The 24,136-nt window shown below is 44.6% G+C and overlaps 8 protein-coding genes across 11 annotated transcripts; 5 read left to right on the top strand and 3 right to left on the bottom strand.

The window, feature by feature from the left end:
* Positions 1 to 1,964: 1,964 nt before the first annotated feature.
* Positions 1,965 to 4,353, bottom strand: LOC120446154 (glycerol kinase). Its single transcript, XM_039626983.1, has 4 exons — positions 4,142 to 4,353; positions 3,959 to 4,087; positions 2,537 to 3,902; positions 1,965 to 2,401 (listed from the first exon to the last, which is right to left on the bottom strand). The coding sequence occupies exons 1-4, from the start codon at positions 4,217 to 4,219 to the stop codon at positions 2,184 to 2,186; spliced, it is 1,791 nt and encodes a 596-aa protein (XP_039482917.1). The 5' UTR covers positions 4,220 to 4,353; the 3' UTR covers positions 1,965 to 2,183.
* A 287-nt stretch (positions 4,354 to 4,640) lies between these two features.
* Positions 4,641 to 6,601, top strand: LOC120445581 (presenilins-associated rhomboid-like protein, mitochondrial). Its single transcript, XM_039626072.1, has 6 exons — positions 4,641 to 4,800; positions 4,860 to 5,061; positions 5,128 to 5,422; positions 5,815 to 6,035; positions 6,090 to 6,289; positions 6,354 to 6,601. The coding sequence occupies exons 1-6, from the start codon at positions 4,754 to 4,756 to the stop codon at positions 6,442 to 6,444; spliced, it is 1,056 nt and encodes a 351-aa protein (XP_039482006.1). The 5' UTR covers positions 4,641 to 4,753; the 3' UTR covers positions 6,445 to 6,601.
* Positions 6,543 to 7,742, bottom strand: LOC120445582 (RNA-binding protein 48). 2 transcript variants are annotated; one of them, XM_039626073.1, is made up of 4 exons: positions 7,280 to 7,742; positions 7,110 to 7,224; positions 6,909 to 7,053; positions 6,543 to 6,855 (listed from the first exon to the last, which is right to left on the bottom strand). In XM_039626073.1, the coding sequence occupies exons 2-4, from the start codon at positions 7,200 to 7,202 to the stop codon at positions 6,602 to 6,604; spliced, it is 492 nt and encodes a 163-aa protein (XP_039482007.1). In that variant the 5' UTR covers positions 7,203 to 7,224; positions 7,280 to 7,742; the 3' UTR covers positions 6,543 to 6,601. The 2 variants fall into 2 exon arrangements, with proteins under 2 accessions (XP_039482007.1, XP_039482008.1); XM_039626074.1 differs by having other exon boundaries at positions 7,386 to 7,742.
* A 146-nt stretch (positions 7,743 to 7,888) lies between these two features.
* LOC120445580 (ribonucleoside-diphosphate reductase subunit M2) lies at positions 7,889 to 10,277 on the top strand. The gene is made up of 3 exons (XM_039626071.2): positions 7,889 to 8,093; positions 8,240 to 8,488; positions 9,103 to 10,277. The coding sequence occupies exons 1-3, from the start codon at positions 8,043 to 8,045 to the stop codon at positions 9,982 to 9,984; spliced, it is 1,182 nt and encodes a 393-aa protein (XP_039482005.1). The 5' UTR covers positions 7,889 to 8,042; the 3' UTR covers positions 9,985 to 10,277.
* A 195-nt stretch (positions 10,278 to 10,472) lies between these two features.
* Positions 10,473 to 12,852, top strand: LOC120446906 (beta-1,3-galactosyltransferase 1). Its single transcript, XM_039628132.2, has 2 exons — positions 10,473 to 10,965; positions 11,030 to 12,852. Exons 1-2 carry the CDS (start codon positions 10,704 to 10,706, stop codon positions 12,139 to 12,141), a joined length of 1,374 nt encoding a protein of 457 aa, XP_039484066.1. The 5' UTR covers positions 10,473 to 10,703; the 3' UTR covers positions 12,142 to 12,852.
* Positions 12,853 to 12,930: 78 nt separating this feature from the next.
* On the top strand, positions 12,931 to 23,118 carry LOC120446907 (beta-1,3-galactosyltransferase 1-like). Of its 2 annotated transcripts, XM_039628134.2 has the most exons (4): positions 12,931 to 13,092; positions 13,143 to 14,166; positions 22,918 to 22,975; positions 23,044 to 23,118. In XM_039628134.2, coding segments are annotated over exons 1-3 (1,179 nt in total). In that variant the 5' UTR covers positions 12,931 to 12,938; the 3' UTR covers positions 22,919 to 22,975; positions 23,044 to 23,118. The 2 variants fall into 2 exon arrangements, with proteins under 2 accessions (XP_039484068.1, XP_039484067.1); XM_039628133.2 differs by lacking the exons at positions 22,918 to 22,975; positions 23,044 to 23,118 and having other exon boundaries at positions 13,143 to 14,251.
* On the bottom strand, positions 14,399 to 21,505 carry LOC120446904. 2 transcript variants are annotated; one of them, XM_039628129.2, is made up of 5 exons: positions 21,064 to 21,505; positions 20,538 to 21,006; positions 19,019 to 20,328; positions 17,589 to 18,539; positions 16,851 to 17,522 (listed from the first exon to the last, which is right to left on the bottom strand). In XM_039628129.2, exons 1-5 carry the CDS (start codon positions 21,155 to 21,157, stop codon positions 16,975 to 16,977), a joined length of 3,372 nt encoding a protein of 1,123 aa, XP_039484063.1. In that variant the 5' UTR covers positions 21,158 to 21,505; the 3' UTR covers positions 16,851 to 16,974. The 2 variants fall into 2 exon arrangements, with proteins under 2 accessions (XP_039484062.1, XP_039484063.1); XM_039628128.2 differs by lacking the exons at positions 16,851 to 17,522; positions 17,589 to 18,539 and adding an exon at positions 14,399 to 16,757 and having other exon boundaries at positions 21,064 to 21,491.
* Positions 23,072 to 24,126, top strand: LOC120446908 (proteasome inhibitor PI31 subunit). Its single transcript, XM_039628136.2, has 3 exons — positions 23,072 to 23,239; positions 23,292 to 23,686; positions 23,800 to 24,126. Exons 1-3 carry the CDS (start codon positions 23,072 to 23,074, stop codon positions 24,047 to 24,049), a joined length of 813 nt encoding a protein of 270 aa, XP_039484070.1. The 3' UTR covers positions 24,050 to 24,126.
* The last annotated feature ends 10 nt before the right edge of the window (positions 24,127 to 24,136 follow it).

Here is a 24,136-nt window from a genome sequence, read left to right as displayed (position 1 = left end):
TTTCAGTGGTTTTTATTTACATGAATAAAGTGTTTTTAATTTGTTTATCATTATTATAGTTTCAGATAACTCTCAAGGCTATAGGTATCATATTAATACTCAACTGTAATTATACATATTATTACAAGTTAGACTTTAAAGTGTTTGTGTAGTGAAGTTTAGGTTTTATTTTTTCTGTGCAGTTTCGGCTTAAGCTTCGAAGCTCGATTGGTGCCATCCAGGATCTACCCAGTTATACAGATCCCTGCCAGGAACCCAGAAACCCAGGAGCTCGAGCACGACCAACCCCCATTGAGTGCAGCAAACGACGAGGGGAGGATTTCTCGGCTTGGGCGACTGCACAATGGCAAAGAACTTGACGAAATCATTACTTCGCCCCGACATTTATTGATGCCATAAAGTTGAAGATTTATGCGTTGTGGCAGTCGCACAAAACAGCCAAAAAGCACCCGCCCAGGAGCATTGCACCCACTCCGGGGGCAAACCGCACGGGGTGAACGAAGAACGAAGAACGGGGAACAGGGAAAGGGGAACCCACCCGGCTAGGACATCGATACCCAGTTCCCCTCGACCAAGAATAGCCCGCTCGCTACGTGGGCATGTCAAATGCTTGCTATTTTGGCATATTGCAGCACAGTGGGGCACGCTGGAATAACGCATTTGTCCTGCGGATTTGATCGGAAGGAACACCGCTCCTTATCTTGCCCATTCAGATACACACTCACACACCCACACAAGAGCGTGTTAATTTATTTAAATTGACTACGTGCAGAGTTTACTTGCGTCTTGGGCCCCACCCCCACACCTCCCCACCGTTGAAGGAGTTTCGTGGGGGAACTGTCTCACTGTTTGCACAAATTTCACATTTTACTGCGCCCGTCGACGTTTTTGTCTACAAATGCAAACCAATTCAGCGGACTGCGGACGGGAATGTGTGACTGAGATTCACGGCATGGCTATAACCGACCATCTCAGTGAGGTACTGTGGGTTATAACGACTAGAGCTGAAAATATTCAACTACATTTTTCACTACATGGTTTAGACAAATAATTTATGTAGCAAATCGAAAGTCGACGTTTTCATTTTAGATAATCAACTAGCTTTATTTTAACTTTCATCATATACGATTATACATTTAAATGATAGTAATACTTTCTTAGAAACGGCAGTTTATATGTCCTACTGCTCTCCAAATACAATAGTTATCTAAATTCCTGACTATAACATTTAATTCAAGTAGTAGTAATCCCTTTTGCAGCATAAGCTCTGGGAAAAGCATGAATTACCTATATTTTTAAGCAATCTGTAATTTTAATAAATAATTAAGTAAATAATAGTATCCTTTACTAAGTCAGTAGTACCGTGCTTTAAACATTCTGTTGCAGCTTGCGATGGCAAATGATTAGCCTCACTCATATTTCTGTAGGGCATTTGGCAACGCTCGTGCATAAAAACTCATTTGAAAGAGTGCCTCACCGGCGCGACTCCCTTCGCTGGACGACAACGAAGGGCAACAGAGACAAGAGCCGAGGGTGCTCCTCCATGGCTCCCATCGCACTCCTTCACCAGTTCAAGTGCACATTGGCTGCTGGCTGAAATGCACGGGCACAGCTGCTCCTTCAACAATTCGCGTGTCAACAATAAGCGCAATAACTTAAGCTTCATTCAATGTGGTGAGCTGCGGCCCGAGGCAAGTGATGAATGCCTCTCCACGAGGAGGAGACCACCAAGCTAATTAACCGGCAAATGGATTTCATCTGGCGAACACTAGGCAGTTGTGCTTCGCTTTCTCCACTTGTAAAACACAATTTTAACAGTTTGCTTTCACATTCTCCTGGCTATCATCTATGGCGCATGCAGGATTTCCCTCTTTTGTGCTCAACTCTTTAAAGCTTTAACAATTGTCTTCGGGTTGCGTAAGAAATACGCACAGCTTAAACTAAATGATTAACAAATCAGAACATATGCTTAAGAAAATTTGTATATCTGTAGTGGTGTATATACGCGAATCACAAATATTTTGATCTACAACTCGGGCAAAAAACTAAATGGATTATATATACATATAAAATGAACTATATAAGATTACATGCTAAACTAAACAATAAATTTTAATGCACACATTTAAACGTGTTTGGTTGACTAGATAGAGCTGCCTTTTCCCTACTGCTTCCTTCTTTTACTATTTCAGGGGATTGTTCTTCAAGTAGTTAGACAGGAGGACCAGAGCAAATGATGAAATCAGAAATACACTGCCGGGTATAGAACGCCTAACAGGCAAATTGGGATCAAGTTCTCGCTGAGCAAACAGCTCGACATCAGCCTCGTACGTCTCGTAGTTGTTCCAGTGCAGGCATTTCTTTACCGCATAATCCCAGCGCCTGTAGAGCAGCTCTCGACCTGGAAAAAGAATATAGTTCTGTATATTTGAATTGCGAAGTATTAGTAGGAAGAGCACACAACTCAGGATTAAAAATAAAAAAAATAAAAAAAGGAAAGATGTTATTTCGTAGCAGTTACCTAATTACAACTTACGATTTTTGGTAGTTGTCGGCGAGAAGACATCCGTGGGCGGGGTGTACATTTTTACGGCATATTTCAGGGACACCACTTTCATCGTGACGCCCGCGGTTATCATCACGCCCAAGCCAGCAGGCGAGGTGGTCTGCGGCCGCTCCAGCATGTAGCCGATGATGTCCGCTATGAACTGCACCAGATGCGAGTTCTCGGCATAATCGCCGCCGAACGTGAGCACAGGCTGCATGCAGGAGCGGTCCCAGTTGGGTGTATCGCGCTTGAACGCCTGTAGGACTTCAAAGATCTGGAACCCGGTGGCCTCGTAAGCAGCTTGGGTGATGTTTTCCGCTGTTGTCTGGCTGGTAAGTCCCAAGATTATGCCCCTGGCATCGTGCCGCCAGTAAGGAGCGTACAAACCATGAAATGCCGGCACAAACGTTATCTCCGACCTCTTGGCCGCCAGTCCACACTCGGCATTCAGCATGGACGAGGAACAGGAGGACGAGATCATCGAGTTCTCGCCGATGAATGTATTCAAAGACTCCACCACATTATCATTGGAATTAATCTCAGTATTGATCTGCAGTTTATCCCGCAGCCATGTCACAGTTGAACCGGCATTTGAAATGGCTCCCTCAAGTGTGTAGTTAGTGGCCTCTTTTTCGCCCAGCTTGTGCGCTATGCCCGTTATCAGTCCATTTGCAGAGTCCAGTTTCTCCCTGCCCGTGTTAAGGAGCACGAAACAGCTATCGTCCAGGGTGCAGACATTTTGACCGGCCTTCACGCAGAGCTGGCCCAGCAAACTTGCTGGCTGCTCACCCATCATGGCCGCTATGGGAATGCCCAGCAAAGGACCCTCCAGCACGTAGCCGAAGATTTCGGAGTTGGATCGTATGCGTGGCAGTATGTTCAGGGGCAATCGAAAAAACTGGCAGAGTTTAGGATCCCACTGCTCTGTGGACAGGTTCAAAAGGGAGGTGTAGTGGGCATTGGTGAGGTCCGTAGAGTGCACACCAGTCTCTACGCCGCCGGTGAGGTTCCACAGAAGCCAGGAGTCCAAGGTGCCGAATAAGCACTTGTTCTCTTCAATGGCCGTGGCTACAGAAGGAACGTGATCCATAAGCCAGCGTATCTTTAGGGCACTGAAACAGCTGCTTAGGGGCAAGCCACTGCGATATCTCACGTAGTCCACATTGTGCCGAACATTATGAAGCAGGCCCTTCAGGATGGGAGTACTGCGGCAATCTGACCAGCCGATGGCATTGTGCAGTGGCTGTCCCGTCTCCTTGTTCCATAACACCGAGGTTCCGCGTTGATTTACGATGCCGATGGCAATAATATCATGTGGATTGATCTCTAGTATAACAAGGTTCTTATAGGCGGTCTGCAAAAGTAGTTAGATTAGGTGCCGCATGATGATATAACCCGGTGATTAGGCACCTCTATGCACTCCTGTGTGTTCTTCCATATCTCGGCAGGATCGTACTCCATCCAGCCCGCCTGGTGGACAATCTGACGCAGCTTGAGCTCATGGTAGGCCAGGACCTCGGCATTTTTCGTTGAGTAAATCTATAGAAATAGAATCTGAGTCAGCGGCCGTTTTCGGCTTTTGGACCTTCTCACCAGAAAGCGGCAGTGGGTGCTGGTCACGCAGGCGACACCGATGAGTGCTCCGAATCTCCCGTACCGCCCGTTGGACATCTTTGGCCTGTCCGGTGTCCACGGACACGTGCTAAATGGTGTTAAAGCGCGCTGGCCGAGCAAAATAACCAAGCCGTGTTTTGTTGTTGTCGCTTTTTGGAACGCCAATTGTCTAGTGATGTAAGAAATCGTTGTTTCATCGTACATCGATGTTAGCTATCGATTTCCTAGCGAATACTCCAACCGCAGGTTGCTGTACAATTTTCATCATGGTATTGAGACTATTACTACATAACTACTGAGGTAGCTAACATATATACATGAAAACTAGTTTAAAATAATGATTTAAAAAAGTTTATATTTAATATATTTAAAAAAATGTTATGTTATGTTATGTTATTTTGATCCAAAGTTAATTTATCAATTAAAAACTAGTTCCAGTTCCTCCTCTCTCGCATTTACTCGGTAACCCTGCCATTTTTGGCTTTGCACAATCTGGTCACACGTTTAATTTTCCGGGCCCTTCTCTCCACGAAGCAAAATAGAAACAAATTTCACATATTTCATGCTAAATTGGCACAGATCCGTACTACCATGCTCATGAGTCGAGCGCTCTGCCGGAGCTGGCTGCCCCAGGTGGCGTAAGTAAGCGGGCGGCGACAGAGTTCCGTATCCGAAGTAACCCAACTTAAACTTGCAGCCACAGATGTCATGCTAATGTGAATATACCAATCCTGCGGATAAACTCTGGTCATCCGGCGGCCAGGTCATGCCGGCAGTTTCACAGAAACCGAAAAGAGAGCAGCAACCTCAAGCCGGCGAGTGGGGAGCCTCTGGCTGCGGAGCAGAACACCACGGTGCCGGTGAACAATGTGATCAAGGCGGTGGCCTTCACGGGAGCAGTAAGATTGAATTATGTCCATCATTATGTCCGGGATTTTCATATAGCCCCTGATTCACGTTTGTAGTTTACGGTTGGCTGTTTTGCGGGTGCCACCATCCTGGAGTACGAGAACACACGTAGCCTGATTCTGGAAAAGGCGCGGCAGGCGAGATTTGGTTGGTGGCAGAGTCGTTCACTGGCGGACAAAGATTACTGGACACAGCTCAAGCAGGAATTCCGACGACACTGGGACTCACTGACGCCTGGAGACAAGATGTTTGCTCCTATCTTACTCTGCAATTTGGTGGCCTTCACCATGTGGCGCGTGCCCGCTCTGAAAGGCACCATGATGACCTATTTCACATCTAATCCAGCGGCGAGTAAGTGCTAAAATCCAATATGAAATGACGTATTTTAAATCACTAAGGAATAGATATGTAAACTTATCTTTAGGATTTGATATATCTGTGAATTTGGCCATTATCACAATGTATCAGATAAGATACATTCAATTGTTAAAAGTGCCTAAAAATAATATTTTAATCAAATAATATTTTTAATCACATCACACTTGAGAATAAGTAGATGTATCTCGTACGATTTGAGCAAGTCGACAGGATCCCCGTTTATTCCATATACTCTACTAATTGGTACATCTGGTTATATAAAAAGTTGTCGAATTTCTTTTAATTGCGTCAGATTCTTTTTTATTCAGGCACTATTATTAACCAAATGGATTCTTAAACTAATAAGATATATGATCTTCTCGCAGGAGTCGTCTGCTGGCCCATGTTCCTGTCCACATTCAGCCACTACTCGGCTATGCACATATTTGCCAATATGTACGTGATGCACAGCTTTGCCAACGCTGCGGTTCTGTCACTGGGCAAAGAGCAATTCTTGGCGGTCTACCTCAGCGCCGGCGTCTTCTCCAGTCTGATGAGCGTGCTCTACAAGGCGGGCACGAGTCAGGCGGGGATGTCCCTGGGTGCGGTAAGACAGCCTTTCTTCAATATAGTATCTATAAACTTAAAACTCTTCCTTTAGTCTGGAGCTATAATGACACTGTTGGCCTATGTATGCACTCAATATCCGGACACGCAACTTAGCATTCTGTTTCTGCCCGCATTGACATTCTCCGCCGGAGCCGGTATTAAAGTGCTAATGGGCATCGACTTTGCCGGCGTCGTGCTGGGCTGGAAGTTCTTCGATCATGCAGCGCATTTGGGCGGCGCCATGTTTGGCATGTAAGTTTAGCGTGTATGTTTTAATCATCATCGATTCTCTTACTAATTCTGCTGTAATCGACAGCTTTTGGGCCACATATGGAGCACAGATATGGGCAAAGCGCATCGGCCTGTTGAATTACTACCACGACCTGCGCCGGACGAAGCAGAAATAGTACAGGAGGATTGAGGGTTAGCCAAGTGAACGGACAGGGATTTGAGGCTAGAGAGTGATAGCAACTAGCACTCTGCTGTGTCGATAATAATGACATCGTTCTGCCTTAGAAGTTCATTGAAATCAGTTAAGTTAAATAAAGCGTTAACATCCTGTAATCATGTGTCTTCCCTGCACTTTTTCGGAACTTGGGGTAGATCGTTCTGATTTTTCAGAATACGAAAAGCCACCTCATTCCTTCGGTGCTGCATCTTCTCCCTAAGTTCCTCGACTGATTCCCGTTCTGGAGCGTAGGATATGTGTAAGGTTCCACCATAAAACTGATGGGCATCAAGCATCTTCTTGGCTCTTCTGGCCACCTCTAGGCGCTCAAATTTTACTGCGAACACATCTGTAAAAGCTTCCAGCTCCACTAAAACATAAGGAACATTGTAAAAAAAAGATCTTGAACAGGGATTAACATACTTTTTGAAGTCATCTCTGAAGTTATGGAAATGCACGATTGCACTTTACCAAATCCCTGCAGTTTCGCCTTGAGATTAGCTTGAAGGTTTATTCTAGGTACACCGAAGATCAGCAAATGCCGAGACTCACTAGCAACTGTATAAACCTACAAATGATTGAAATTTCAATAGAAAAGTAAGAAAGCAAGGTTTTATATCCCACCTTGACCGCTTTTAATTCGCGGCCCTGACGGTATTTTAGTCTGGTAGTACAGTATTCCAGACGTTTGTGGTGTTCCGAAGAAGAGGCTTCCATATTTCAGCGTTTTAAAAGTAATCTATAACCAAACAGATTTGTTTACTAATATACGAGTCCCCGATTAATTTCATTACCTATCGATAAATATAATCAGTCAGCTGTTATGTTATTATACTGTTATTAACATAAGGTGCTGTAATGGAATTCACTCAAAGTTGTTGAGTTGAGTAACTTAAGCACCTGTTGCATTTCCAATTAATCCACGATTCACTAAAAGAAGATTTTTAAGACATTGTTTTTGACAACCAAATATATACAAGTTTGCTCTCTCTTTTTTTTTGTATCTTATAATCAACAAAAGGGCCAACACTTTTCACTCAAATCACTGAGTGAGGCCTATTTGCCGACAGCTGTTGATTTCTGAAATAGTCTAGGGTTGTCACAACGCTTCAAACATCGCGTACAATAACATTTCAGGAATGGATTCATTATTATTCATCCGTAGAAGCTGCGTGGCTAAACTTCAAATTAGTGCCTAAAATAGGTGCAGTCGAGAGGAAAATTAGTAAGAGTTCTTTAAGTCTAAACAAAATCTTCTTGCCTTTAATGGTTTAAAAAAAAATATATCACCCGGAACTTCATTGCGCTGAATTTCTTAACATCTAGCTGCAGCTCTCGACAACCCTGATTTTCCATAGTTTTCCCATCCCCGAAAATGGCGGCAAATCGAAACAGTTTGCCGCCCGGCATAAAAACCAAAGTAGCTGCGGTCCCCGTATCATTTGCCACACAAATTTCGAACTGTACGCTTAAAACGCGGCGTGGTTATAGTGAATTTCACCAGAGAATCAGAGAAGCCAATACCTGCTAAATATACACCATTGAAAAACATCTCAAATGGCGTCCAAGGAAAACATTGCGGACAACATGGAGAAGTTCTCGCTTAAGGTAATTGACACGCACATAAATTCGGAAAGTTCACAGCTATACATAGACGATCAGTGTGTTTGTGTGGATTTCCCCAAGGAAAAGTGCTACGCAGCGGAAAAATACTCATGCTTCGGTTGGCCTTCTTTGTTTTTTGTTGTTAACAGAGCCCCAGCAAGAAGATTCTGACGGAGAGCACCAACAACGTTCGCAAGATGTCTATTGGCCACGAGGTGAATGGCCAGTTGGCCAAGGAGTCCTCCGCCGAAAATGGCATCGGCAAGTCTGCCAATTCCCTCACGGAGAAGTCCGTCACCCCCTTCGACCCGTCGCTGGAGCCCCTTCTGCGCGAGAATCCCCGACGCTTCGTCATCTTTCCCATCCAGTACCACGACATCTGGCAGATGTACAAGAAGGTGTGTATACCATGCAGCAATAGTTTGTCCATTTGCATTGGTGGTGAAAATCGTTTTTTTTGGGCGGCAAAATTTCGAAAGGGCGGGCATTTCGAGATAAAGCGCGCCAAAAGCCGGTCACGTACTCAACGTGGTTGATTACATGAATCACACTTTATGATAGCTCGGTTGTTTGGCTAAACAACCCCTCCCACCGTTCTCGACTTCCCTCCCCTTCTGCTGATTCACTGCATCGTGTTACCCAATGTCAACACTAGCCCTCGTTTTTGGCGGGAAAGTGCACCACAACGATTACACACTATACTACTTTATGTAGCCAGTTACATTTCCCGCCATTTAATTGCTTTGTTGTAACGTCGTTTACTTTTTAATTGCATTAAACCCCTGATAGCCCTTATTATAAATATCAAAATAAAGACAGTTGTTTACAAGAGCGAAAACTTTCTTACAAAACAAAACAAACGCAATTACAGATAAAGTTTGTATAAATATGATCCAGCCTTTTGAATGATGTGCCTTTATATGTAGCTAAAAAGTACATGAATGAAATGTAATCTATCAATTTCTACAGTAATAATAATCTATTTACATTTTAACTTGATTTTAATTTGCAGGCTGAGGCCTCTTTCTGGACCGTCGAGGAGGTGGATTTGTCCAAGGACCTGACTGACTGGCACCGCCTGAAGGACGACGAGCGCCATTTCATCTCGCACGTGCTGGCCTTCTTCGCCGCTTCCGATGGCATCGTAAACGAGAATCTGGTGGAACGCTTCAGTCAGGAGGTGCAGATCACAGAGGCACGCTGCTTCTACGGCTTTCAGATAGCCATGGAGAACGTGCACTCGGAGATGTACAGTGTGCTGATCGACACTTACATCCGGGATCCGCACCAGCGAGAGTACCTGTTCAACGCTATTGAAACGATGCCGGCTGTGAAGCGCAAGGCAGACTGGGCCCTGTCCTGGATTTCCTCTAAGTCGGCCAATTTCGGGGAGCGCATCATCGCCTTTGCCGCCGTGGAGGGCATCTTTTTCAGCGGCAGCTTCGCCTCTATTTTCTGGCTTAAGAAGCGCGGTCTTATGCCTGGACTGACCTTCTCCAACGAGCTTATCTCTCGCGACGAGGGCTTGCACTGCGACTTTGCCGTGCTGATGTTCCAGCACCTGGTGCAGCGACCCAAGCGTGAGCGCATCATCGAGATCATCCGCGACGCGGTGGCGATTGAGCAGGAGTTCCTCACCGATGCCCTGCCTGTTAATTTAATCGGCATGAATTGTGACCTGATGTCCCAGTACATAGAGTTCGTGGCGGATCGTTTGCTTGTGGAGTTGGGCGTTGGAAAAATCTACAACACCAAGAACCCCTTCAACTTCATGGAGATGATATCGCTGGACGGAAAGACCAACTTTTTTGAGAAGAAGGTGGGAGAGTACCAGCGCATGGGAGTGGTCAGCAACCCCCTGGACAACGTGTTCACCCTGGACGCGGATTTCTAGGGCTGGTCCCGGTCATCATTGTCGCAATTTAAACCTCTCAAGGGCTGGCTTCTCATCTTTTATATTTTAATTTGACGGCATTTATATGTAGTCCGTTTTAATTTTAACGTAGGCTAAGAACGATCACAGACCTTCAACACATTCACCTAATCATTACTTGGACCTCCAATTACGGCTCAAACAATGCAATTTTCTACATACTTGACTATTACGAGGAGCGTACCTTTTCCGAATTCATTGTACATAAAACATTCTAAATAAATTTATGCATAGACAATTATTAAGCACTAAAATGAAAAGAGAATTTTATTATTCTGAATAATTCTTCGAACAATTCAATTAATACCCAAATTTTTACAATCATTTATATTTAAAAATGATTTGAAAAATTTTAGAATTCAAATATTTACAACTTCAATTAATCGTTGCAAACTGAAGACGGTAGATAAACTTATCGATAGTCACGAGGTCTTTAACATTGCAATGCTATCTACAATCAGCTGAACCGAACAACCATTCGCAGTTTTTATCAGATCTGATTAAATTCCTATTATTAAGTTTACTTTGTTCTTATACAAAAAACGATTTAATGTGAACAACAGCCGTGAATGATAAACCCATTCCAACTCTGATAGCCTTATCAGCTAGACGCCCCAATAGTTGCCAAAATGTGCACAGTACATTTAAAAGCAGGCGGAGGACTAGTGCGATAAGCAATAATGGATAGAAGGTGGAATCCAGAGAACGTCGAGGAGCAGTGCCTTCTCCTGGCGACGGATATTTCCACCACCTCAAGAGCGGTGGCCACCAGCGGGGCCGTACGCAGCAAAACGAAGCTGAGGCAGCGGCAGCTAAGAAATCGCATGCCGCTTCCCAGGATGCTGAGACGCCTCGGCTGCTACACACTGAGCGCCTTTATAATCTTTGTGCTACTCCTCGTCTACCTACCGCTCGTCTACTTGGATGTGCACAAGCGTAGTGGTACGACAATGGTTTCCTAAATACCCACATGTTTCTTAAACAGGATTCATTGATACTTTCACAGCTGGTCTCCCCGATTGGACTCTAGAGACCTCCCGCAGCATAGGTGACTACCTGGATCTCGGGCGCAGCTCTGCTCTCATTGTTCCCAAGGACTTTTGCCGGAATAAGACCTTCCTGGTAATCGCCGTATGCACCGGCGTCGACAACTTTATTCAGCGACAGACCATCCGCGAGACCTGGGGCAACACCAACGAGTTCAACTACCCAGCCTTTGCAAAGCTCCATGGCCATCTCAAAGGGCACTACCTGCCGCCACTTCCGGACCGATTAAAGACGTACGGGGATTATTTGAGCGGCGAGGGCGACTCAATGACTGCCTCAGTGCGCATTGTTTTCATTGTGGGCCGCCAGAAAGATGAGGCCCTGTTAGGAAACGAGACCCTGACTCGCATTCACATTGAATCGGAACAATACAATGACATTATACAAGATAACTTCGTGGATAGCTACAACAACCTGACGCTGAAGTCTGTGATGGCTCTAAAGCACATCAGCCACAGTTGCTTTAATACCTCGGCCTTCTTCCTCAAATGCGACGATGATACCTTTGTGAATATACCGAACTTGCTACACTTTCTGCTCGGAGGAACAATACCTTTGTACAACGATACCCTGGACTACCACGATAGATCCACTTATTTGGTCACTTCCCCGCAAAACCGATTGAAAGCCAGTAGCGAGGTTATGTATGGCCATCAGTTTTGCAACGTAGTGCCGGTTAGCGAAGTAAGCAGCAAGTGGTATATGCCCTCATACATGTATCAGCCGGAGGCGTATCCCAAGTATCTTTCCGGAGCCGGGTATCTGTTGTCCATCGATGCAGTACAGCGTTTGTTCGAGGCTTCGTTTAATACGACGCTGGTCTACCTGGAGGACGTGTACATTACTGGGTTGTGTGCGCAAAAGGCTAAGATCAGGAGACACCACCACCCACTCTTCAGTTTTGCCCACTCGAAACAGATGTGCGCTTTTAAGGGCAGCATCACACAGCATCAGTTAAAAGACGATAGCATGGTGGTCGCCTGGAACCACGTCTCCAACTACTCCATTAAATGTCCGTCTCCGGGGCGGTTCTTTAGCCAAGTTCGACTGCGCAAGCGGCCGATCTGTTAGAAGTCCTAAAATAGATCTTCAGGGTATGTCCACTACCCCTTCCCATTTCTCCTGCTCTCTGAAAAAAACCAAAAGCCTACATGTTATATTGGCTCGGCAAAGATTCTTGACATTCAGTTCCTAAAATTTCTTTGGAAGCAGCTTGGTTTATAAAACGTAATCAGCTTGATTGACAGTCAATAGTGATATTTAATCCTAATGAAGTCTATACATACATATGCAGATCATTAACGTATACATCATATTTCTTTTGAATTATTTACGAATACTTCGCTCAAAAAAAACTGTGTATATACAAGTTAGATTGATCATGGCCTAGCACCCCCAATACTCCATATCAATGTTAAAAGTAATGCACAAGTCAGCTATCTGATAAATCTGCATATATTCTTAGAATACCCAGATCTTAAGAAATTATTTAAAGACAGAGTTTAAAATAGAAAAGTAAGTATTTATTTTTTGCCATCACGTATATTATTATTTACCATTGTAACTTAGTGTTTAGTTGGCACACTCCACCAGTACATTTTTCACTTTTTAATAAGTTCACGTGTAAATTTCCCTGGTTCAGCCTACTTAATTGACGCACAGGAGTCTTCTTTAATAAAAAATAATTTGTTTAGTTTTGAAAACTAATTTATTAAATCACGTTTCCAAATAAACAGTTTTGTTGTTGTTCAAAAAACCGAATAAAATGTTGTAACCAGTCTTCCCAATTGAGTTTTTATTTGGCATACTCTTTGGTGTTACACTTTCGAAACTTGCCTTTTCAAAGCCTGTCGATTTAACCTGAATAAATGCATATTAAGTTCTTAGACGAGCTTAAGCGGCTCTATGGGATCGTGGCAAGAATCTGGCCATTTATAAGGAGGTACAAGGCTATCATTATCCTTGCATTGTTTTTGGTCTACAGGATATATAATTTGAGGTCAGAACCAAGCAAGCGGATCGGTAAGTTAATTGTTCTTACGTACCGCTAATTTAATATACATTTTGCACAGCTCCTCTGTCGGGATGGGGTCGTGAGACGCCCAGAAGTATAGGTGATTACCTGGATCCAACCCAGAATACGGCGCTCATTGTTCCGCGAGATTTCTGCCGGAGCAAGGCTCTTCTGACAATAGTAGTGTGCTCCTTTGTTCACCACTTTGAACGGCGGCGTGCCATCCGCATGCTTTGGGGCAACTCCACCGACTTCAACTACTCGACCTTTGTAAAGCTTCATGGCCATCTCAAAGGACGATACCTGAACGTGCTGCCCGAGCGTCTTAGACTGTATAGAGAGTATCTTAGTGGTGAGGGTAATTCTCTTAAGGCCTCTGTTCGGATCGTCTTCATTCTGGGCCGCAGAAACTTAGCTTCCCTCCGTGAGAATGAGGCAGTTGTCAGAGAGGCGGAGAGGTATAATGATATTATCCAGGAGAACTTCATAGACAGCTACAATAACTTGACCATCAAGGCTGTGATGGCGCTCAAGCACATCAGCCAGAGTTGTGTAAACACAACAGCCTTCTACTTCAAGTGCGACGACGACACATTCGTCAACGTGCCCAACATTCTGCACTTTCTGCTCGGAGGAACGATTCCTGTGAACGCGTTTACGGCAGGATTCCATTACGGCAACACGTACGACGTCACTTCGTGGCGAAAACGATTGACGGCCCGCAGAGAGATCATGTACGGACGCGCGTACTGCAATGTAGCGCCGGTCGCCAATAAGTTTAACAAATGGTACATGCCATCGTACATGTTCCGGGGCGGTGTGTATCCGAGGTACTTGTGCGGATCCGGCTACTTGCTGTCCATAGATGTGGTGCCACGTCTGTACAAGGCGTCGCTGGGCACTAGGATTGTGCACTTGGAGGACATGTTTGTGACCGGACTGTGTGCAGAGAAGGCTGGCATCAAGCGAAACGGCCACCCGCTTTTCAGGTCCACTTATCCCTATGAGGCGGATGCACAGTGCACCCTCAAAGGAAGCTTCACTGCTCACCATGCAAAGGATTACATCATGTGGGAGGCCTGGTACGCAATCACTAACTTCAGCGGCAAGTGCCCTCCACCAAAAAAGAACTTTCACTTGAAGCTGCGCAGTAAGCAAAAGTGCTAGATTTCATAATTTAAACGTTAAATATAGAACTATAGTCTTCGGCAGCTATCATATACTCATTAATTATACCCCTTACTCGTATGCACAATATTCTGGATGCCAGAAAAGCTGTTCGTAAAAACTCAACAAAGAAATCACAATGATAAGTTTTAATTACATTGCTTTAATGCTAGCTCTTTACAATTTTCACTCGTCTGAGATAAGCTTAGAACTACACATTAATATAAATTTTATTCAATAACCTAAGTACTAGTTAATCTTCCAGCGACTATTACTCCAAACGATTCTGTGTTGCTCATTGTAAATGAACATTGAGAAGTTAGAAAATGTTTTTTCAAATCCGAAATTGCTTCAAAAGTTTCGTGGGAGTTTGGGAAACATAACAATGAATTGTCGTATGCAATTTCTAACTGTATGCTGTATGCTCATTTTTAAAAATTCGTTGACTGAAACAAGTCGAAAGTCAACCATTTTTTTTTTTGTTTACTTTGTGCACGTTCAGATATATTAATTTTATTTGGTTTGTACAAAATAATTTTTTTTAAAAGCTATTAACGAACTTATACGAGCTTCGTGCCCGACTTATATTCTCAAGAATACGCGGTTCAAAAGTTAATATAATAATGATGTGAATATCAAAAACAAAAACAATTCCTTAAGCAGAAAACAATAATTTGTTCAATGAGAAACAGATCATAGTATTTACATAAAAAGTGTTGTGCTATTTTTGTTTGCTTTAAATTCCAGTACAAATACTAAATGGCAGGTTTTGAGGTCCACAGCTATGATTCTTCTGCGGCGGGACCTCAAATGATCACCACAAACTAGCCAACAATCTGCGCCGTGGTGGGCTCGTCTGGTGGAGAGTCACTTGCTTCCAGCGTGGATTCGAATTCTGCGTCACCATTTTCGGCGGGGCTGGGTGTTCCGAGATGTACAATTTCAGTAAGCGGCTCCGCCTTGTTCTCATCGTCCTTCAAGAGGATCTCAGGTGGCTCCGTTGTTTCAAGTGGGAGATTTTCAATAAAATCATTTGTCTCCAAATCAGTCTCATTATCATTTGTGTTTTCGGAATTCAGGCCGCTGGGACTGCCTAATGCTTTCATCAGCTCCTCCGTAGCTGCACTCAGTTCGATGCCATCCATGGCAATGACTTCGTCTAGAGCGCAATCTAGTAGTTCCTTGGGTGCTTCATCAAGTTCGGTAACGTCCATGCTTTCAACGAGTTCTTCTGCGGAAGACTGATCAATTTGATTGGAAGTGTCCAAGGGCTCAACTGTGCTTAAGTCTCCTGGGGTAGAATTCATTTGCTGTGTACCTGCGTTCTTAAGTTCGGTATCCTCTTCTGCAGCTTGAAAGGTACCTTTACCTGGGGCCGTTGGGGAAGCTTTTCCAACATCTTTTTCTAGAACCTTTTCAGAGTTCTCAGATTTCTTTTCTTTTCCTTTCTTGAGAACCTCATTTTCGAGAAGATTTTCAGAAGACTTTTCAGTATCACCTTGTTCTTTTTGCAGTCCTTTTTCGGACCCCCCGTATGTTTCTTTCAAGACGGCATCTTTTTCCGATACCATTTCAACTTCTGAACCTTTTTTACAATCGGATTTCTTATCATTTGAGACTTTTCTAGATTCATCCTTACACTCTACCTTTACAATGTTTTCTTTTGTTAAATGTTGTTCTTTGTCTGCAACTATTTCCATTCCTGCTGTTTTATTCTTTTCTGGATCAGTGGACATTGATTTTCCCATGTCCAATTCTTTGTCTTTTTCTATTGAATGTCCATCCACCGGCAGCTGGTCTTCCGCCATGTGTTTTTCGTTTTCGCCAATTTTGGCTTTTATTGCCGCTTTTAATATATCTCCTATTTTTTCTTTATTCTTGGTTTTTTCCTTATCAACCTCACCGTGTTCCTTTGAAATTTTCGGATTTTCACTTGGTGCTTCTGAAGGCTTGTGGGTTTCGTTTGTTAGGGTTGCGACATTCGAGTCCTTTATCTTGGTGGCCAGTTCCTGCTCCTGTTTCCTGCATTCCTCAACCCATTTTCGCGCCACCTCGAACTCATCCTCAGCTCGCCTCAGATTGACCATGACCTTCATTTTCAGCTTTGCATCGAATTTCTTCATGTCCTCCATGCGTTGACGTTCCAATTGCAAAAGTGCCGGGTTTGGCTTATTTGTCGTCTTCTTGCGTGGCTGCTTCTTTTGGCCAGGCGAGACGGGCTTGGGCTCACTGGCGCCTTCGTTGACCTCCACTTCCAGCAGGCTGGCCAATATTGTGGAGCTGAATGCAGCCACGTCGATGTCGGCCTGGTTGTTCTCTTGCAGTTCCTTTTTCGGCGCCGCCGATGTCACAGATGTTATCTTCATGATAGCCGCTTGCTGTGGCTGTTGTGTCGCGGTCGAGGTGGAAGGCGTGTCATCTTCGTTGTCCGAATCAATGGTGATGGTGTCCGTTTTGGGCTCCACAATCTCGATTTCGTTATCTTCGTCATCGCTAGCTTGTTTATCTGAAAGGCAAAAGTAAATGTTAATGAATCTTAATCTTAATGCAACTTTAAAATTTCTTAAGGACCAAATGAGTTAACAACACTGCCGACAGATTAAAAATGCATTTATATTTTAAAATATGGCTCCTGGCAAAGTTGGCGAATACAGTTTGGTTAAACTTAAACTATAATCTCATAGTACAAAAACTTAGCCTAGAAGGTGACTGGAATGTCAGATCTAAATGTTGAGGAAGCGCATCTCCTCGAGCGGAAAGTTGGACCGCAACTTTTGCAATTTGCGCTCGTTGACCCGCGGATGACGCTCCATCTCGCGTAGGTAGCACTCGTAAGCGAACTTGGCCATCTGCCAGCGGAGCTTGCAGGCCTGAGCGTCCCGCTTGAACCGAAGTAACCGCCTGGCCACTTCCGGCCATAGGCGCTCCCTGGCTCCCACATCGCTGTAGTCAACATGCCGTGGATTCCACAATGTGGGATATGCCCGCATGGCCAAAACCAGTTGCTGACAGAACTGCTTGTCATCGGGCATATCTTTTAGGTTTCCAGCTGAGTCTGTTCCGCTCGGGACACAGTCCTGTAGCTGCTCAAACTCGTCGCGGAGGTCCTGCTCATCGATCTTGTACAGGAAGTACAAGCTGGCCAAGTACTTTGAGTACTTTAGCTCCAGATTCGCAAAGATTCCCTTATCTTTAATACTCTTCAGGCGGAAAGACTTGTACATCTCGTACATTTGCTGCCAACGCTCTACAAGATACTCGCAAGCATAATCTGCAAAAATATATATTTAAAATAATTCAAGTGCCGCTTAAGTTGTGGTTATAGATCTTAACATACTGGGCGCTGACTTCCAAAAGTTCTGCCACAGGGACTTTCGGGTTTGCTCGTCAATACTGTTGAATTCGGGATCAGCGGATTTGCGCCATAATACCGGATGGCTCTTAGCGAAGGTTATGATTCGTTGATCAATAGGACGCACCTCGAGCGGGCGCATCGGAACTCGGGATCCGCCTTTCAGGTTGATTTTAGTTACTGGTAGCCTAAGTGCTTTTTGCTCCATTTTATTCTCTATTACGTCGAGATGCTTGCGCTCGAAGCCGTCGCCGTCATCCTCGCCACAGTCCACAGCCAGCCACTCGCTCCTCGGTCGATCCCTGTTCTCCAGATAGTTTGTGGCCTTATCAAAGTAGCCCTTAAAACGCTTTCCCTGCTTTAAGCGCCGCTCAATCCGAACGTATCGCTTTCTTACGTTCTTCCAGCGCAGCTTAATGTCATCGCCGCGTGGAAAGTGACTGGCAATCACCCGCCACTGCTTATTGGTGACCTCTTTCTTGCCGTAATCGGGATGACGGGTGCACCACAACGAAGGATACTCGCGAAGTAATCGTGTCAACTTTCGATCGTAAGCGTGAGCCTGTTCATTCCGATTCATGCTCTCCTCGGTTCCCAGTTCACCACACTCCTCGTTGTCCAAGTCATCGTCATCCAAATCATCATCCAACTCATCTGGCTCATCGTAATCAAAATCAGCCGCTTCTTCAGAGTCCTTTCCGGTGTCATCTTGCTGCTGTTCCGGTAGCGCTTCTGGCTCCTCGGGCTCATCGATGGGATCACCTTCGGCTCGAACTCCCAGCGGCATCAGCGGAGGCAATGGTTCGCAGTCTTCGCCATCCTTAAGATTCGCATGCAAGCTTTTGCGGTACTCGTAGACCTGATTGTGAAAACTATTGCAGCCTGTGTTGAAGAGATCCACGTCGTCCAGTTGGCCGTAGCACACGTAATCCACGGCTGCAATAAACGAGAAATATAAAGCGTTAAAATCAAAGGAAAAACTGCTGCTGGGTTCTATTCCATTGCCTGTTCTGGATGGTATTTTGTAAACACATGGACCACGCTTAAATTAACATCTATTCATCGCAGCCAATGAAATGGAACTCGCAGAGTTTTTCATAAACACAGCATACTTACATGCTTTCTTTTCAATTCATGTTCACCATCCGATTAAAATAAACACACGCGCAAAACGAAAACCGGAAATTATCAATGATCAACGCCCGTCCATGTGTCGAAAATACGCTCCAAAGACAGTAATATGACATTTGGCCTCCAAGTGTTGGAGGCAACTTTTTGTCAACTCCACCTAAAAGCTATGATTTTCCCTTAATCTAACTTAATTTTATCTTTCTAAATCTATTGTAGATCTTACGTATTACCGTATGTCTATATAAAAAAATCACTCATTAAACATGACACATTTTGTAACTCACCAGCAGCTAATTGACCATTCTCCAGACTGTTGGCGTCATTCTTAAAACCCTTCTCTCGCATGTCCACCAAGCACTTCTCCTGCAAGTTCTTGAACCGGCCAATCGCATATGTCATCAAATAGGACATGTGGATGTACAGCTCCTTCAGTTCCAGATAACTGCGCACCTGGTTGTAGGCGTTCGAGTGGGTAAGGGATACCACTTTGCCGGAGAGGTGAGTGCAGATGTCCATGGCGCTAAAGATTTGCTCCTGCAGCTGCGTCCGTGCCTGACCCATCGGCGTGTTGGGGAAAGTGTGACGAACCAAAGTTGGACCTTTGGGCGGTGGTGGAGGTGCTGGAGTAATCATGAGAGTTTGACCGCCATTGACGTTGGGCGGAGGACCTTGTAGCGGTGGAGGCGCTGGATTGGCGTTTGCAACTCGCACATGCGGAGCCCGCTGCTGCTGGTTCGTCTGCGGGTTATAGATGCCCATGTTAGAGCCGTATGTGCTGATATGCAGTGATGGCCTATTAGACGAAACCGGAGCCCGCGGTCGGATAACCACGCCCGGTCCCACTTGAGGAACGACCAAGGCAGGCGGTGCTGGTGGGGTTGGTGCCGGCTGGCTGGCCTGGGGTAGCTGACGTTTAACTTGAATTAGTCGACCATTGGGCAGGCGGTAGGAATCCTGTTCTGCAGCGCTATTCAAATCCACTTTGAATCCATTGATTGTGTGAAAGACTGGCCCAGTGGTCTTCACCGAGTTGGGGACTACAGTGCGACGCACTACACCCGAGACCCCACCAGGAGCATTTTGGCGGTAGCGGATTCCAGATCCACTGAGAACCAGAGGTGGTGGCAGACTACTACGTGGCGGTGGCACCGATGAGGAACCAGTTGCGCTTCCATTGCTGCTGCTGTTACTGGAACTTGGTCCCGGTTGGTAGTTTTGCTGGACGGTGACAATCCTTGGAGTGGTTGTTATATTCGCCGCTTTCACCGGCTGGCGGCCAGTAGGCTTGGGGGTAACAGAAAGCTGGCAATCCGGCTCCAGCATGCTAAGCAAATCCGGTGTGCAGACCACCTCGTCGTTGGAAGCTTTCGAACGTTTGGTTGGCGGTCCCTGAGGAATGGTTTTCGGCAAGGAACCTCGCTTACTCGAGCCCGCAGAGCTGCCCTGGCTGCGCCTGGAGACATTGGACTCCAAGCTCTCCATGGAGTCGGATAAACTACTGGTTTTCGACTTGGCCAAGCGGCAGCAGTTGCTGCTATCCTTCAGCATTTGGCGTCGAGCCTCCACCTCGGGCAGCTGTAGGGTCTGCAGGGCTCTGCAATTTATAAGACATTAACTAAAGTTGGATGCTGCACTGGGGTGAGCTAATTTACATAATAATGGATAACATTATATACAAGTATAGTATATAAGAGATGAAACTATTTCAAGGCATGCCTTTGATTACTAGGCACGCGTTTAACGGTGCCCTACAAACCATCTTAAAACAATGATAAGTATGGAGAATACAACTTAGAGACGCACCTTTTCTGCGTCTGGAGATAGTTGACCAGCGCCCAGTGCTGGGCGCGCAGTGGCCAGAGGATCTTGGAGGTGCAGCTGAAGCAGTTCCAGTGCTCGTTTTGCTCTATGTCTACGATGACGCCCTTGGAAAGATTCTTCACAATGCAGGACTTGCAGAAGACGTACGGACAGGTGGAGCAGCAGTATACCTCGCCACCCTGTCCGCACCAGCGGCAGTACAGCTCAGAGCCATCCTCGCCCTTGGAGAACTCGCCGCTGTTGTAAAAATCGTGACATTTGACGCAGTGCGTCACCCGCAGTATGGGATGCATCTTGATGTTGCTCTCGGCGGCGGGAGCTGTGCCCAGGTGCAGTTTGCACACGGTGCAGTGCACTCTTCGCTGGTTCACCAGATCCACATTGGGGTACATCTTCAGGTAGAAGCGGCGTTCCTCGTCCGAAAGCGAGGGGTGCATCTCGAACTTGGAGCCTGCGTTGGGATATGCAAGTTACTGTATTGACCACATGGCTGATGCCCAGTACTCACTCGTAAAATCCGCTTCCATTTTCGCCAGTGGCGATGGCGAAGGAGTCCCTACCTTCGTCAGGGCACTTTCGCTCCCCGGAGTACTGCTACTCATGATTTCTGTTCCGTATCCGGGGCTCTGGATCTAGTGCCCTGCAATGCGCACCAAGTTTCGCACTAAAACGCGAAAAATTCACAATTTTCTGCAGCCGCCGCAGAGAAAAGCGGCGCGCTTATCACTTTTATGTTTGGCAACAACAATAACAACAGGGTTGCAAGCGACGCGTGTTTATACTTATATTAGTTGGGCAAACCGGAAAAAATATTAATGTGATATCTTATACCGATTGCTTAGGAGCAAATCTCGTCGAAAATGTGAAAGAATAGATTTTTTCACCCGAGAATGACAGCTAGCCATTCGGCAAAAATTCAACATGGCTGCCCCTTCGGCTGGAAGCCGAAGTTGGCTCTATGAAGTGTATATAACTAGTTCGGTCCGATATTCTAGAATTTTCTTATGATAACATGCCTAAAATTTTAATCAAATATTAAATATTTCTTACTGATCTTCTTATGCTAAATATAAAAAGATCAGTAAACAACTAGAATCCCATTTTATAATAGTGATCTTTTAGTTAAAAACAAACATTTTAACAAAGCATTTATAACGTTTTATTGAACTTTTTTTTTATCATTTCTAGCATTTTAAAGGATGATAAATAAATTTTAGTTTTTAAAGTATGCATTCTTAATTTGTAGTCTTTGCAAGCCTTGGCAACTCTATGCTCACTAGTCATCTCTTTTGCGCTCATCGTCCGACCGTAAGAACACGAACACGTTCAGAAAGAGACAACATATATCTGGTGTTTTTAGTTTAGAAGTAAAAAGGGAACTATTTTTTGATATTAACCAATATTTCAGTTTGCTCTAATCTGTTAACGTTTTAATTTCTCCCGCATAGGAAATATTGGAGATATATTTTTGCATTTGGCGAACTAGTTCCCAGCAATCGGTATTGTTGTCACCGAAAAAAGATATCGATATTTTTAAAATTGATCTAATTTACGAAATCATGACTTAACAAATTATTAATACAAAAAGCTTCTGAAGAGCAAAAACTTTTCTATAAGCTGTTTAAGAAATATATCAAGTAAGGTGTGTAATATGTGAAATTAAAGAACTTTACCAAAGTCAAAAGAAAAGTATTAATAAATTGAAAACTTTACGGAACAAGCGAATCAATTTGAATTCTGGTATAAGCTAATCAGTCAGTAGTTGAGAATCCAGATATATGTGGACATTAAGAATTTCTGTACAGTAAATCGTTTTGTCTGGCCTTTTATTAAGTTTTTGTACTAAACATGTTCGATTTCTTATAGACACACGCGTACTTTGACCATTCTGTTGTTAGTCAGAGGTGGATGATTTTATTATTTATTATTGTTTTAAAGCTTTACGTTGTACTTTCTCACAATTTTTCGTATTTAAAATATATAATAAATTATAGGATATCTGTATCGATAATCACGTCGATAAATCGCATCGAGAACTTAACTTTGTTCCAGCTCTAATACTTAATATTTACGATATTCCATTCCATCTTAACAAAGGTGCAGGAATATTAGTAAAATATCTCATCTGATCGTTAATCAAACAATGTAAGTCCTTCTGATATACTTTCAGGTACAGAACGTCTAAAGATTTAAGAAAAATTCGCTGCAGTGGTTGTTACTACTACTGCAGCGAATTTTTCTTAAGTCTTTTGAAATGCTTTCGAAACAGAGGTCCTGTATAATAAGTTATCAAACTGTCTTGGAAATTTATACTAAAAGGAAGCTACATTCACCCAATAAACTTTCAGTATTGTGCTTTCAGAGATCGGAAACACTGACATCTGAAGGATTGTAAGACGTCACATCCAAACAAACGAAAAGTAAGCATATTTACTTTTATCTAAGCATAAGTAAGAACGTTCCATTCGTTCTGTTTAATCCTGTCCAGAAACTGTGAAGGATTGTCGGTGGCCGCAATGGAGAGTGGATCGGCTGCCAAGACGGGCGATTTCTTCTACGGTTGGGATCTGCTGTACAAGACCGTCCAGGCTGAGGTCGACAAAAAGTCTGACCTGTTGATTGCCCTCGTCCACTTTCTGCTGACGAAGCACTACAATTTTCGTTGCGTTGGCATTGGCGATGATGTTAGTATGATTCTGGCCACTCATATTACTGAATTCATCTAGATTTCAATAGAAAACTTTGCCGGAGGAGGAGGGCAGTGAGCTGCTGCCGGACAGCTGGAATGATGACGACACGAAGTACTCGCTGCGCTACGTGCACGATAAGATGCTCTACCTGTTGCTGGGCCACATCACCGAGGACGCCCTGCTGATCAACCTGATGGACATCAACACTAAGAAAGTGTCCAACATCTGCGTGGAACCAGAGACCCTGGTGGCTGCGGTCAAAGGCGGCATCACCACCATAATGCCGACAGCCTCGGAGATTGTTGAACGCTATCGTAGGGAGCTCCTGGACCCGGTTTTCACAGGCAACTCGCGCGAGGTCACCACACAAACGACCACCTCACCACGTCCCAGTGGATCGGATCCAGATCCCCTGCGCATCGGCGAGCCCAGGCGTGGCGGGTAAGAACACTTAAATATACTGCGAAACAGGGAAGCTAGATTTTAATATTTAGAGTATTACGTAGCTAGTGGGTAGTCTGTTATACACTCGTTAATCGATTGCCGTCGCTTAGATCTTTTATTCCAGGTGGATTCGAGCCTCGCCCTTTTGGCTTTCCGGACATTGGACGCGGGGATCTCGATCCACTAGGTCGCGGTGGTCCTGGTAACCTGTTCAGTTTTCCATCTCGACCAAATATGGGCCCGGGACCTTTGCCCCGCTTCGACCCGTTTAGTCCCCTCAATCCGAATAGGCCGGGACAGGGTGGAATCAATCCAGATCATATGCGCCCACCAGATTGGAATCCCGATTACTACATGTGATTACCAGGAATGCCATGCGTAGTGAGCTATTCAAATCTTTAGTTTATAATCACGAAATAAAAATTTTCAAAAATTGAGCTGATTGTT

The sequence above is a fragment of the Drosophila santomea genome, chromosome 2R, assembly GCF_016746245.2.
Source record: "Drosophila santomea strain STO CAGO 1482 chromosome 2R, Prin_Dsan_1.1, whole genome shotgun sequence".
NCBI lineage: Eukaryota > Metazoa > Arthropoda > Insecta > Diptera > Drosophilidae > Drosophila > Drosophila santomea.
This window is presented reverse-complemented; position numbering and strand designations above follow the sequence as displayed.

Bases quoted from the DNA above. Each gene is read 5' to 3' on its own strand.
- LOC120446154 (XM_039626983.1), bottom strand. From the start codon at position 4,219: ATGTCCAACGGGCGGTACGGGAGATTCGGAGCACTCATCGGTGTCGCC. The intron at 3,903-3,958 runs GTGCCTAATCAC...CTACTTTTGCAG, and splicing joins ACACACAGGAGTGCATAGAG to ACCGCCTATAAGAACCTTGT. The intron at 2,402-2,536 runs GTAAGTTGTAAT...TTCTTTTTCCAG, and splicing joins GCCGACAACTACCAAAAATC to GTCGAGAGCTGCTCTACAGG.
- LOC120445581 (XM_039626072.1), top strand. From the start codon at position 4,754: ATGCTCATGAGTCGAGCGCTCTGCCGGAGCTGGCTGCCCCAGGTGGC. The intron at 6,036-6,089 runs GTAAGACAGCCT...CTCTTCCTTTAG, and splicing joins CGGGGATGTCCCTGGGTGCG to TCTGGAGCTATAATGACACT. The intron at 6,290-6,353 runs GTAAGTTTAGCG...TGTAATCGACAG, and splicing joins GGCGGCGCCATGTTTGGCAT to CTTTTGGGCCACATATGGAG.
- LOC120445582 (XM_039626073.1), bottom strand. From the start codon at position 7,202: ATGGAAGCCTCTTCTTCGGAACACCACAAACGTCTGGAATACTGTACT. The intron at 7,054-7,109 runs GTGGGATATAAA...AATCATTTGTAG, and splicing joins GCGAATTAAAAGCGGTCAAG to GTTTATACAGTTGCTAGTGA. The intron at 6,856-6,908 runs GTATGTTAATCC...CTTATGTTTTAG, and splicing joins TTCAGAGATGACTTCAAAAA to TGGAGCTGGAAGCTTTTACA.
- LOC120445580 (XM_039626071.2), top strand. From the start codon at position 8,043: ATGGCGTCCAAGGAAAACATTGCGGACAACATGGAGAAGTTCTCGCTT. The intron at 8,094-8,239 runs GTAATTGACACG...TGTTGTTAACAG, and splicing joins TGGAGAAGTTCTCGCTTAAG to AGCCCCAGCAAGAAGATTCT. The intron at 8,489-9,102 runs GTGTGTATACCA...TTTAATTTGCAG, and splicing joins TCTGGCAGATGTACAAGAAG to GCTGAGGCCTCTTTCTGGAC.
- LOC120446906 (XM_039628132.2), top strand. From the start codon at position 10,704: ATGGATAGAAGGTGGAATCCAGAGAACGTCGAGGAGCAGTGCCTTCTC. The intron at 10,966-11,029 runs GTACGACAATGG...ATACTTTCACAG, and splicing joins GGATGTGCACAAGCGTAGTG to CTGGTCTCCCCGATTGGACT.
- LOC120446907 (XM_039628133.2), top strand. From the start codon at position 12,939: ATGCATATTAAGTTCTTAGACGAGCTTAAGCGGCTCTATGGGATCGTG. The intron at 13,093-13,142 runs GTAAGTTAATTG...CATTTTGCACAG, and splicing joins AGAACCAAGCAAGCGGATCG to CTCCTCTGTCGGGATGGGGT.
- LOC120446904 (XM_039628128.2), bottom strand. From the start codon at position 21,157: ATGAGTAGCAGTACTCCGGGGAGCGAAAGTGCCCTGACGAAGGTAGGG. The intron at 20,329-20,537 runs GTGCGTCTCTAA...TATAAATTGCAG, and splicing joins TATCTCCAGACGCAGAAAAG to AGCCCTGCAGACCCTACAGC. The intron at 16,758-19,018 runs GTGAGTTACAAA...TTTGCCTTTCAG, and splicing joins GAATGGTCAATTAGCTGCTG to ATAAACAAGCTAGCGATGAC.
- LOC120446908 (XM_039628136.2), top strand. From the start codon at position 23,072: ATGGAGAGTGGATCGGCTGCCAAGACGGGCGATTTCTTCTACGGTTGG. The intron at 23,240-23,291 runs GTTAGTATGATT...AGATTTCAATAG, and splicing joins GCGTTGGCATTGGCGATGAT to AAAACTTTGCCGGAGGAGGA. The intron at 23,687-23,799 runs GTAAGAACACTT...GCCGTCGCTTAG, and splicing joins GGCGAGCCCAGGCGTGGCGG to ATCTTTTATTCCAGGTGGAT.